This window comes from Notolepis coatsorum (genome assembly GCF_963971535.1).
Source record: "Notolepis coatsorum genome assembly, chromosome: 19".
Classification (NCBI taxonomy): Eukaryota; Metazoa; Chordata; class Actinopteri; order Aulopiformes; family Paralepididae; genus Notolepis; species Notolepis coatsorum.
The window spans coordinates 41,972,317-41,985,621 of NC_140183.1; the positions used below are offsets into that span (position 1 = coordinate 41,972,317).

Here is a 13,305-nt window from a genome sequence, read left to right on the forward strand (position 1 = left end):
TACACTGAGTATGGGGCTGCAGCACTGCAGATATACCCTACTCCAACGATCCACACGGACATTACACGGTGTTGCACTCGTTACCAAGTGGCTCTGCAGATATACCCTACTCAGCTACAAGGCTCCGTTGGAGAATATCTGTTGTGATTTATGCACAATAAATATTCAACATTCTCTTTTGAGACTCCGCCTCAGACTCTTATCATTTGGCACTAAAAGCTAAACATTGTCACCGATATGGCTGTCCGCAACATGTCATTAATTGTGTACGCGAGGTGGTTCAGTGACGACGCTAACATGAGCTAGGTTAGCTAGCATGTAGCTGCAGATGGAAAGACTAACTTTACTGGTGAAAATGTGATTTACGTTGGAATACTCCTTTGCCAACTTGCTGTACTTTGCTTGCAGGTCTGCAGCCATTATTGCTGGATTATGAATAGTCCCAACTTTAGCCAAGGTAACGTTAAGCTAAAACTAGCTCTTCAGCTAATGCTAACACCAGCAATCGAACCCATCAGAGCTCCCCGTCACACTGCTCTGTCGGGAGGATGGCATTTAAGAAAGTATCTGCTGTTAAAATGACAAACAGCATTGACACTTTAATTCACGGTCGGTTAAACACACGTTTGTTTTATAATGCTCACAGCAGACCGCAGTGTTGTTGATAAATTACGTGGGGATTTAAGTTCCGCAAAAAAAGGTTCCGCACCGTTGCAATCGTACGGTGCACAGCGCGTACTGTACCGGAGGAGAGGTGGGTAGGAACTTGATGCTGGATGAGCGTATTGCTGCGTTGGGAGGCGGAGATAGTCATTGGATTTGGCAAATCACGCTACGTTTAGACTTCAGTGAACTTAGTCAGCACGAGACATTAACCATTTTGACAGCAATATATGCGCGCACTGACAGTCGTCCAATTGACATTTCCTGTGAAAAAAAAATCCTCTCCGTCCCGGATGCGTCCCAGCAAAGATTTCTGTTCGTCCCAAATCAATATTTGATCGTCCCCGGGACGGCGGGACATCGTTAGTCTCGAGCCCTGCCCACTGCGCGAAGCCTCCTAAATAACTTTTTCCAGTTTGCACATATCAATTATCTATGACTAATTCTATCTATTTTTAGGGGCAAATGCAAGTGAAATAGTCGCGCTGTGGTTACATGACGTCATTGCTATTTTAGAGCTGCTCTACCGGTTACAAGGTATAGTCAAAATTAGGGGTGTAACGGTACGCGGATACGTACTGTACCACGTCAATGTGGTCCTCCGGTACAGTACGGGCTGTGCACCGTACGATTGCAACAGTGCGGAACCTTTTTTTGCGGAACTTAAATCCCCCCGGCCCCACGTAATTTATCAACAACACTGCGGTCTGCTGTGAGCATTATAAAACAAACGTGTGTTTAACCGACCGTGAATTAAAGTGTCAATGCCGTTTGTCATTTTAACAGCAGATACTTTCTTAAATGCCATCCTCCGGGGAGCTCTGATGGGTTCGCTTGCTGGTGTTAGCATTAGCTGAAGAGCTAGTTTTAGCTTAACGTTACCTTGGCTAAAGTTGGGACTATTCATAATCCAGCAATAATGGCTGCAGACCTGCACGCAAAGTACAGCAAGTTGGCAAAGGAGTATTCCAACGTAAATCACATTTTCACCAGTAAAGTTAGTCTTTCCATCTGCCGGTAGCTCCATGCTAGCTAACCTAGCTCACGTTAGCGTCGTCACTGAACCACCTCGCGTACACAATTAATGACATGTTGCGCACAGCCATATCGGTGACTATGTTTAGCTTTTAGTGCCAAATGATAAGAGTCTGAGGCGGAGTCTCAAAAGAGAATGTTGAATATTTATTGTGCAAAAATCACAACAGATCCTCTCCAACGGAGCCTTGTAGACTGAGTAGGGTATATCTGCAGAGCCACTTGGTAACGAGTGCAACACTGTGTAATGTCCGTGTGGATCGTTGGAGTAGGGTATATCTGCAGTGCTGCAGCCCCATACTCGGTGTATAGATTTGTATTAGTATCATAATCAATCACCTGTTGTTGAATAAATACCATTACTTTCTAGTTATTACTAAAAAACAGTATATATAAAACAGTAGCTGTATAAAAAAAAAAGTATAATTTAGACCCCCCTAGGCATTTAGACCCCCCTAGGCATGGTTTATTGTTCACAAATCACGACTGCAAGTGGTGTAATGCTTTTATACAACTGCCACATTCATCCAACCTTATTGCTATACAATAAACACATTAATCGAAGATTTATTGAAAAAACCATCCGCCAGAAAAAGTAGTTCCCACAACTACAAAAAAGACAAGTTGCCTCCATGTGGAAGCAGCTTGAAGTGCATCCAACCAACTAACACATCCAACTGTGTGTTATTGGAATGATTGAGAGAAGTTGCCTCCATGTGGAAGCAGCTTAAAGTGCATCCAACCAACTAACACATCTGACTGTGTGTTATTGGAATGATTGAGAGAAGTTGCCTCCATGTGGAAGCAGCTTGAAGTGCATCGAACCAACTAACACATCCAACTGCCTTTCAACTAAGACATCCAACCAACTAACACATCCAACTTTTCTTTAGTTTTTAATTATGAAGTTAGTGGTTATTGGAATGATTGATTGATTGATTGAAAATTGTATTATATAATGTAGTCAAAATCCATACGTAGAGCAAATTCATACCGTTTATACCGTATACCGTTTATACCGTCCACCCCTAGTTCAGTGGTACAGGCCTCCTGTCTCAGTCTAAAGGGAGTGTTCAGTGGTACAGGCCTCCTGTCTCTAAAGGAAGTGTTCAGTGGTACAGGCCTCCTGTCTCTAAAGAGTGTTCAGTGTAGGGCTGACCTTCGAAGCTTTTTTTGGCAATCGAAGCTTCGGGGCCGAGCTTCGATTTTAATTTGAAGCTAAAAAAGATTTATATATTTTTTTATATATTTTTTTTATCTTATGTTGTGGGACTTGTACAGCACTTTGGTAAACTTTGTTGTTTTTAAATGTGCTCTATAAATAAATTGGATTGGATTAATTAATTAAGTAGCCCCTTTCGTGACTGTGACGCAGCCACCAAGGTTTCACTCGGCTGCCCTGCCTGGGTGCAGTGGGGCTGCTCTCACAGCAAACGACATCACATTACATAATTATTAGGGATGCACAATATAGATTTTGACACCGATACTGATAACTTTATGCTCCTCAAGCCGATAACCGATACCGATAACCGATATTTATTTTATAAAATTTTATTTTTTTAATGTATATATTTTTCTTTTATCCTTTTTTTTCCAACATGAAACAAAACATATCACAATACAATAATAATAATACATAAAAAGACTTCCCAGGACAATAACTTAACACCAACTTAAATGTATATTCCTGTAGTTTTGACCTAACCAGACAACAGAAACAAAAGCCAAGACAACAGTTTTGACTGATAAAGTGACCATATTTATTTTTCCAAATGAAAATTCACAATCCGTCAACAACTTATAATACATCCAACCTAAGACGCTCAAAGCTTTTTTTTCTTCTTTTTTCAAAGCTGTCCGCCTTGAAAGAAAGGCTTTGAGTGGACACATAGGCCCTCCCATAGTCGAGCAGACTGTACACAGAGCAACTCCGCGGAGGTCCGCGCGGACTCAAAGGGAGTCAAAGCAGACCCACAGCAGAGTGCAAAGTGCGAAGCTCCTATTTTCTGACGCCCGGACGTCCGCTGAGATCAAAAGCTCAAAGAGTCCGCGCGGACCTCCGCGGAGTCTGCTCTGTGTACAGTCTGCTCGACTATGGGAGGGCCTATAGCCTAGCAGGTCGCCTGCGGCATCAGAAGCCTACGACGACGGCGCGAGCACGCTTGTACCTATTGATGAGTCGTTTGCTAAATTAAAGAAGTTTGACAGAAATGACCCAAGGGCTCAAGCCGCTAGCTTTTAAGCAGTCCTTGGTGGTGCAAATTAACCTGGCTACTACGGAGCAATAAGTGACTGCGTATTCAACCAAGGGTTGCATCACAGCCATGAATGGGGCTAGCTTTGCTTAGCTCCCCGCGTCGTCGCAGGCTTTTAAGTTAACACAATAACACACCATCGCAGCGGTGGTGATGCCGCAGGTGACCTGCTAGGTTGGATGTGTCACAAGCCGCTGCACTTTCCCCTCCTTGTGGAACTTCTGCATTGCATTTATTACAAATAGCAAGCGAACTTTTCCCCTCTGAAACAATCCCCACTAGCGTCGCCATCTTTGTTGACATCCGCCCTGCTTTCAAGAAACGTACGTGGCTACGTCACAGCCAAGAAAGGGAGCGCTGGATTTGTGTAAAACGCCCTGTTCCTAAACCACACGCTATCAGTCGTACCACAGTACTGGCAAAACGGGAGGAGCCGACAGTCAAAACAAACGCACTTCATCCAAATTCACCCACACCGCATTTTCTTTTTACCAAAAAATATATTATATTATCGGAGCTATTAATAACGTTATCGGGATGACGTCATAATTGCTGATATCGGCCCGATAATTATCGTGCATCCCTAATAATTATGTTGCAACCTTCGTCTATCAAGCAAACAATTATATAAATATTTATATGTAGTTGATAGAGACAAAGGCAGAATTCGACTTAATTAAGCATGTTTTATTAAGACATATTTTTATATGGGTCGGGACACTTTAAAAAAGCAGCACAATGAACACAAATCTGTCCGACATAGTCTTAAATAACAAACGACATTGCTTCGCTTCTTCGTCGACATGTCTGCTGCACTGTGTTTTCAACACAGATAATCTCCACTTGCTTGTTGTAGAGAGGTGGAGTCGAGGCGCCGCTTACTTTCATTTCATTGGAATGTAGGCGGGAAGGCGCTGCTTACTTTCGTTTCATTGGAATGGAGGCGCAAGATTTTGGAGGCAAAAAAAAAAGGATTATTAAAAAAAAAAAAAAAAAAAAAATTTATGTTCGAAGCTTGTGCCATCGAACAAAGCTTCGAAGTATTTAAGACAGCCCTAGTTCAGTGGTACAGGCCTCCTGTCTCAGTCTAAAGGTAGTGTTCAGTGGTACAGGCCTCCTGTCTCTAATGGGAGTGTTCAGTGGTACAGGCCTCCTGTCTCTAAAGGGAGTGTTCAGTGGTACAGGCCTCCTGTCTCTAAAGGGAGTGTTTAAGCATTACATCACGCGCAGGAGTGGTTTGTGAACAATAAACCATGCCTAGGGGTGGTCGTTAGACCCCCCTAGGCATGGTTTATTGTTCACAAATCACGACTGCAAGTGGTGTAATGCTTTTATACAACTGCCACATTCATCCAACCTTATTGCTATACAATAAACACATTAATCGAAGATTTATTGAAAAAACCATCCGCCAGAAAAAGTAGTTCCCACAACTACAAAAAAGACAAGTTGCCTCCATGTGGAAGCAGCTTGAAGTGCATCCAACCAACTAACACATCCAACTGTGTGTTATTGGAATGATTGAGAGAAGTTGCCTCCATGTGGAAGCAGCTTGAAGTGCACCCAACCAACTAACACATCTGACTGTGTGTTATTGGAATGATTGAGAGAAGTTGCCTCCATGTGGAAGCAGCTTGAAGTGCATCGAACCAACTAACACATCCAACTGCCTTTCAACTAAGACATCCAACCAACTAACACATCCAACTTTTCTTTAGTTTTTAATTATGAAGTTAGTGGTTATTGGAATGATTGATTGATTGATTGAAAATTGTATTACCAGATTGAAAATTGTATTACCAGATGCAGAATGGGTACAATACAGTACGGCTCAATACACACAATTGTTAAGGGGATGCAGACCTACTTTCTATAGAACTTCATTCTTAGATGCTTCTATTGAAAGTAGGTAAAAAAAAAAAAAAAAAAAAAACATTGCAATTAATAAAAGACTGGGTGGGTGGGTGGGTGGGTGGGGGGGTGGAAGCCTGACAATGTGAGAAATGAGCTCTGGCAAGGAAGAGGAAGGAAAAGAAAAATGGCAAATTAATCAATCAATCAATTTGCGCGATTTTTCTTTTGTTCTATAATGACTCATGACCCATCAATTACATCATCCAACATTGTTTAAAGAACTAAGACATTCGCCGTGACAGAATCGCTTCATATTTAGTCGTTATGACGCTATCAACATATCCATTTGTTAAAGATTATTGTCCGCCATCTTGTTTTCTCCCGGAGTGATCCGGCGGAGTGATATGTGATTCGGTTGTGGGCGGGTCCTGGGACCAGGAGCGTGGAATTGTGAAGAATAAATACGTGTAAAATGACTTTCAGCCAATCAGAATCGAGAAATGTGCATGCCGTTGTATAATCAGTGGTACAGGGCTCCTGTCTCTAAAGGGAGTGTTCAGTGGTACAGAGCTCCTGTCTCTAAAGGGAGTGTTCAGTGGTACAGGGCTCCTTTCTCTAAAGGGAGTCAGTGTTCAGTGGTACAGGGCCTCCTGTCTCAGTCTAAAAAAAGGGAGTGTTCAGTGGTACAGGCCTCCTGTCTCTAAAGGGAGTCAGTGTTCAGTGGTACAGGCCTCCTGTCTCTAAAGGGAGTGTTCAGTGGTACAGGGCCTCCTGTCTCTAAAGGGAGTCACAGTGTTCAGTGGTACAGGCCTCCTGTCTCTAACGGGAGTGTTCAGTGGTACAGGGCCTCCTGTCTCTAAAGGGAGTCACAGTGTTCAGTGGTACAGGCCTGTCTCTAAAGGGAGTCACAGTGTTCAGTGGTACAGGCCTCCTGTCTCTAAAGGGAGTCACAGTGTTCAGTGGTACAGGCCTCCTGTCCTGTCTCTAAAGGGAGTCACAGTGTTCAGTGGTACAGGGCCTCCTGTCTCTAAAGGGAGTCACAGTGTTCAGTGGTACAGGCCTGTCTCTAAAGGGAGTCACAGTGTTCAGTGGTACAGGCCTCCTGTCTCTAAAGGGAGTCAGTGTTCAGTGGTACAGGCCTCCTGTCTCTAAAGGGAGTCACAGTGTTCAGTGGTACAGGGCCTCCTGTCTCTAAAGGGAGTGTTCTATCATCACTTGCATTCATAAGTCATTCATTTTTCATCATGCAGTATCCATCCAAGTAAATGTTTATTGTGTGTGGTGTTCATACTGTGTTGTTGAGTTAAGCTTATTGGCCGGTTGTGCATTTGTCTGGTGCTGATTGTGTAATATGTGAATCCTGTTTTTGTGCCCTGGTGGTTGTACAAGTACATCTCTCTGGTGTTTATTTGAGTTGTGAAGTAGTACAAAAGTACATGTTGTAAAAGTACATGATATCTTTACAGGACCACAAAAAAGGCCTTCTACGCTCCGCCTGCGTCCTCCATGCTACCCCACTACGACTCTGAGGAGGAGGAGGAGACGTTGCCCATGTCATATGACGAGAAGCGGCAGCTCAGCCTGGACATCAACAAGCTCCCGGGGGACAAGCTGGGCCGCGTGGTCCACATCATCCAGGCCCGGGAGCCCTCCCTGAGGGACACCAACCCAGAGGAGATTGAGATTGACTTTGAGACGCTCAAGCCGTCCACACTGAAGGAGCTGGAGCGCTACGTCATGACCTGCTTGAGGAAGAAGCCTCGCAAGCCTTACGGTGAGCAAGCCAACCTGCCTGTCAGTGGCTTTGTTTTGGTCGGAAAGTGGCTCATGAGAAGAGCCTTTTCAGGTGGTGATTCTTTACACTTGTTGACATTGTCTGAGATTATGAGCAATGGTAACGGATCCCTTCCAGCTGGTGCACATATAGGGGCACAGCTATGCCTCCGATACAGGGGAGCACATTTCGCCCATGGTGACTTGTTTTTGGGGCTGCTTTGTGATATTCTGGGGCAATTTAGTTTTTAGTCTACATTTAAAATAATCCCATGCGTTTCAAATCCCCCCAAAAACTTTTATATGTTCACTAATGAACGTAAGTTCTGCACACCTGCATCTCATCTGCTATAATGTTCTTGGGAGGTTGTTGTATGGCTTATGATAATTATAAGCTATGACTGAATTAAAATATTAGACTCATGTAATCGTCACCTGTTAAGCTTTTACACCCCCATGCCCGTCCCTACAAATTTGAAGGTAGTATTTTTAGTTATGTTAGCTATTTTACTCCTTGATATTTCCTACATTGGGCCCAAGTATATGACGAGGGATGGGCAAAACTCACAAAATTGCTATTAGATAGTCACTAGGAACTATTCAACTACTAATAAAGAATAGAATAAAAAAACATGTTAATTAACATATGATTTAGTTTTTACTAAAACCGCCGGGAATTAGTCGGGCCCCGTTCTAGCACTGCCACGCTTTAAAAGATAGGAGTGTGTCACCTTGTTTGTAGAGCTATAATTATATTATAGCTATTAGGGGTGTAACGATGCAACCTCACTTCGATTGCGATTATTCAGGCAACGATTCAATGCATCATGATCAAATCATCTCTTCATTTGACCACGATTCGATTAATTTTCTATAAATGTTCTCAGTTAATTCCCCAATAAAAATGTTATACACAAATGTGGCTGGGGGAACTGATTCACTCGGCATGAATGGACTATAGGTCAATAAAAACGATACACAAAAAAAAACATAAATTTATTTTTATTTCGATTATAATCTATTCTAACATATTCAAATCGATGCATCGATTCTAACACATTAGAATCGATGCATTTAGATTAATCGATGCATCGTCACACCCCTAATAGCTATGGATACAATACTATGGCCCATTTGACATCTATCGTTCAATATGTGAAAAATAATACATTTTCCATCCATACGTTCCCGTGTTATACCGTGGAGAATATAAATATGGTTTTAGAGTGGTCTGGGGTAATTCCCGAAATGCTGAGTTATAGCCTTATACGCCAATTCTACTATAGACGTTGCCGTTTCTTGCCTGTACACGCTATTATTCCCAAATCACATCTACGTCATAGGTATTATGTTTCATCATGAATGCATGAAAGGGGTGGGGGGGGGGGGGGGGGTCTTTTCTGATTGTCAGTAACGGCATTCGTATTGAACGCTTATCAGCCCGATCGGTATAAAAGCATTGCAGGATAGCTAAAATTGACGTCAGATAGTCCTGTGATCGGGAGTATTCCGAAAATAATATTCCAATTGTTTGATCGCCATCTGGTACATCCGATGTCCATTTGGTCCACGGCATAACCCACCACAACATAATATGGATCAGGGATATTTGACGCGCTTCAATGGAACCGGGAGAACCGCTCCACTCGGGGAATGAGTTAATACCGAACATGAGATAATGAAACAAGCGAGCTAGCTGGCTGCTGTCATTACAAACAGCTAGATATTTGGGAGTCAGAGCAGGCTAAGATTATTTCAGGGAACCAAAAGCATTAATTCTGAAAGTTGCATCACTGATGCTCAAAATGTGTGAAACTAAACGTTGCTACAATGTAACATCTTCTGTCTTTCTTTTCTGTTCTCCCAGCTGTTAACATACTTTTATGCTACCTGGCTACCGAGCGAGCGAGCTGTACCCAGCATGCCATTCAGCAGTGTAACAGTCAATGGGTGCCAGCCATTAGACGGGGCCCGCTGTAGTTAGGCCAGCTTTCCATTACAAACGTTCACTGTGCGTCACGTTGTTTGTAGAGCTAAATCTATATTTTATATTATAGCTATGGATTCAATATCATTGTCAATTGACAGTAAGAACCTTCCGTTCAAGATGCAAAAAAGAAAAAAAAATTCAATCCATACCGTGGTGAATATGAGTGTTATATCGGAATGATCTGGGATCATTCCTGTGAGGCTACTTATAAGCCGCAATGCTAATAACGTTAAATCCATTGGCGTTTCGTCCCTACACACGATACAGTTAAAAATCCAAATGCATATGATTGGTATTATGTTCCATCATGAATGCATGAAAGGGGGGGGGGGGGGGGTCCGTTTCTGATTAATTGATTGCCAATAACGGCATTCGTTATTACCACAACATACACTGATCTGGGGGATGGCTATGAAATCCTTGCACGATCAAGCTGAAATTGACGTCAAATTGCTCTTACCTTTGGCCGGTGAGATTCCAAAAAGAATATTCCAATTATTTGATTGCCATCTGGTAGATCATATGTCCATTTGGCCCACGCCATAACCCTCCACAGCATAATGAATCGGGCGTCCCAAAAACGCTTCAATTTAAGCAAGCCTAGTAATAGACACAATATTTCTGACACTGGGAATACATTCACTGAGGTCCATAGATGTCCCTAGATACCAAGAATATGCAAATGGTCCTTGTAGAAGTGGAGCAATATACCATTTACTTAGGTATGTATTTTAGGCAGATTTTCAGAAAATAGGGCTCCGGGCTTAAGAGGTTAAATTGTGAATACGTTTGTCTGACAAAAGTTATTTTTCAGTCTAGACAGATTGATTTATGATGTGATGTCATTTGCGGTCCGCCGATGGACCGCACGGGTGGATGAGGTTAACAACTATTTGTACATTTGAAAATCGATGCCCATCCCTATATATGACAACCTTCTGCTTTCCATATTGAACAGCAAAAAGAGGGAGCAGTGGCAAATCCAAAGAGGAGCTGACTCTGGAGAAGAGGAGAGAGCTGGAGAGGAGGCTACAGGATGTCAGCGGTCAGCTCAACTCTGGCAAGAAACCCCCAAAACCTAAGGGTGAGCTCATACATATTTTAATTTTTATTAATTTTTTTTTAATAAATTCATTTTAAGGAAAATGCACTGTGGAATGTAATTTATTTGCTATGCCTATATGGTACATGAGTGTGATTCTAATCTCTCTCCTCGCAGTAGAGAAGCCCAGCAGCATAGAGCCTCACACCCAGCCATCGCGCCTAAGTGGCAGCAGCTCCAGCTCTGACTCTTCTTCCTCCTCCTCCTCATCCTCCTCAGACACCAGTGAGTCAGACTCGGGTTGAGACCCTTCCACTGGCCCCGAGAGAGAACATAAATAACCCCCTATAGAACTCAGGGACATGGGCTGGCCCAGGACACACGATGCACCCTGAAATAATAGTGGGCTGAGAGGGTACCTCTGTCGGACACCACAGCGCGAACACTCCAAGTGGACTACCCAGAAGAGGATGATGGGATTTGTATGCAAGAGTGAAGGAAGCAAGAAAAGAGTCACTATGTTGTGAATAATCGTACAACCCCAAACACTAAAGGCCTTGTTTTCCCTTCACTTTCTCTGTAAATAACTTGTACAAATCTCGTATCTGTTTCTTTTATAAAGAAGAATTTTATGGTGATCCCCCAAAGAGGGAAGTGCAGAAGTGAAAGGATGTGGAGAGATGGGCCTTGTTCCAAAACAACCCCTGGTCTCAGTCTTTACCACCGAGATTGTTGTTGATAACAACCTGTATACAATATATGGAAGAATGTTGTAGATAATTTGGTGGGAACCTCCCTGGAGTTTCAACATAGCTTAAACCAAGCAGCAAATAAAGTCAAGTTGTAGGAGTTCATTTGGTATTTTCCATTTGTCAGTTTAATCTGTAAAGTTGATTAGAGCTAAAGTTACGAGTGAGGTGTTTTGCTTTGTTATATTTGCATCCATATTTCTTACAACTAACTATACGATCTTCAGTTTGACGGCTCTGTTCAGCAGTCTGGTTTACAATTTGTTACAATTTGTTTTTGGTTTTAGAAAAGAAAATAAGCTTTTTGTAGACCTACAGAGCTACTGTAAGTTATTTAAAGTCCACCAGACATCTTCCTATGTTTCTGAACATTTTGGGTGAACTGATGGTTTAGAAAAGCAATTCTGCTTGGTATCTTGACCGGTATTCCAATTACAAGATTTGTATTTGTAATGCATCAATTTACTCACTCAATTCATATGAATATTGTTATGTAATTGTATGGATGCATTACACTCTTAACTGCCCACCTGAAATGTACAACACCGCATGGTCTTACAGTCATGATACTAAACTGAGCACTTTAATATTTTTTTGTTCACTCTGTTCTTCAAGTTCCCCCTTTCTGTTGTTTTTATATTTTAGTTTGTCACATACCAAACGATAGTATCACGCTGTTGTTTTATTTAATTGAACAGAAGGAACTGAACCTGTCAGAATATAAGCTTAACTTAAAGATATCCATGTGACATGAGTGTTCAAAGTTGTTTCTATTTCTCAAGACTTGAAAAGTTGTCATGGGTCTCTTGTTGAAATCCTTTGGTTCCTTGGCAGTTTGAAACGAGCGACAACACCCCCAATTTACTGGAATTTAATCTGTAGACTACCCATTAATGGTACAAGCTGTTGAAAAACATTCTCAGAAAGAAAATATACCAGGCTAATGTACTAGACTTTTCACAAACAATTGTTGCTGCCGTTAAGCCTTGAATCATGTTGTCTTTTGTCCTATTGTTTAAGCTGGGTTTCACATTTCAAGTTATGTGACTGTCTTCATCAAAGGACATTTCATGAACGTTACTAGCCTCCGGTCAACTGGATCGCTGCCTCTCGGAAGCATACCTTTCATTTGACAACTGTATATATTAAATCTCTTCTACATAAAACTTATAATGTCTGGAATGTGTGATGCATGGGTAGTCGCGAACCTGGTCAGGTTATATTTAGTTACAGTATATTCTAGTCTGAGTGACTACAGAGATATTCAAACCATTTCTGCAGAGTAAGATTACCTGGCCTGTATGTATATATATTATATAAACATACACAACAGCTTTACCCAATCCTAGAACACCATATTGATTAATAATATAATTTATTTGTCATCATGGCTCTTCAGTAGGTGGCAGTAGTCATATTGTGAAAAAGTGAGCTTCAAACATTCCTGCCACTAGAAATAGTGGTTGGTTGGTGGTATTGAAGCTGTCCTACTCTCTGGAATAGGCACCATGTAGGTGTTTAGGAGAGACTGTGTAGGAGTTACTGGTGTTGACAGTTGATTGCACTGTTTTGTGGACCTAAATAATAATGAAGATTATGTTTCTGGTGTTACTCGTTATTGTTTTTCTGCCCACAGACTTGTCAAAGTAAGTACTATCAAACAACATTCTTTCATTCGTTTTATTTTCTTAATTCAATTATTATTTTTTAATAAAAAAAAATGTTATCTACTTTTTCTCCTATTCTGTATTTTTCTCCCATCCCAATTTTAGTCATTATGCCAATTCCCCCCTCCCCTTCCTGGTCGTTGCGCCCATATGCCCCCTACTTTCCGGTCTAGTGAGCCCTGAAGTCTATCGGATGCTTCTTGCATACGAGACAGCCAGCAGCCTCTTTTCACCTGACAGCGCGGACTCTCATTGGTGAAGTGTAACGCGTGGG

At 42.0% G+C, this 13,305-nt stretch overlaps 1 protein-coding gene across 5 annotated transcripts in view; it reads left to right on the forward strand.

Annotated features, from left to right (window-relative positions):
- The window catches only part of brd2b (bromodomain containing 2b), a 51,755-nt gene extending 38,711 nt beyond the window's left edge, over positions 1-13,044 (forward strand). For all 5 annotated transcript variants that reach the window (XM_084336517.1, XM_084336519.1, XM_084336518.1 and 2 more), the window contains 3 exons: positions 7,277-7,584; positions 10,532-10,657; positions 10,793-13,044. In XM_084336517.1, the coding sequence (XP_084192643.1) occupies positions 7,277-7,584; positions 10,532-10,657; positions 10,793-10,920 (562 nt within the window). In that variant the 3' untranslated portion in view covers positions 10,921-13,044. The remainder of the gene's footprint in view (positions 1-7,276; positions 7,585-10,531; positions 10,658-10,792) is intronic.
- Positions 13,045-13,305: the final 261 nt, after the last annotated feature.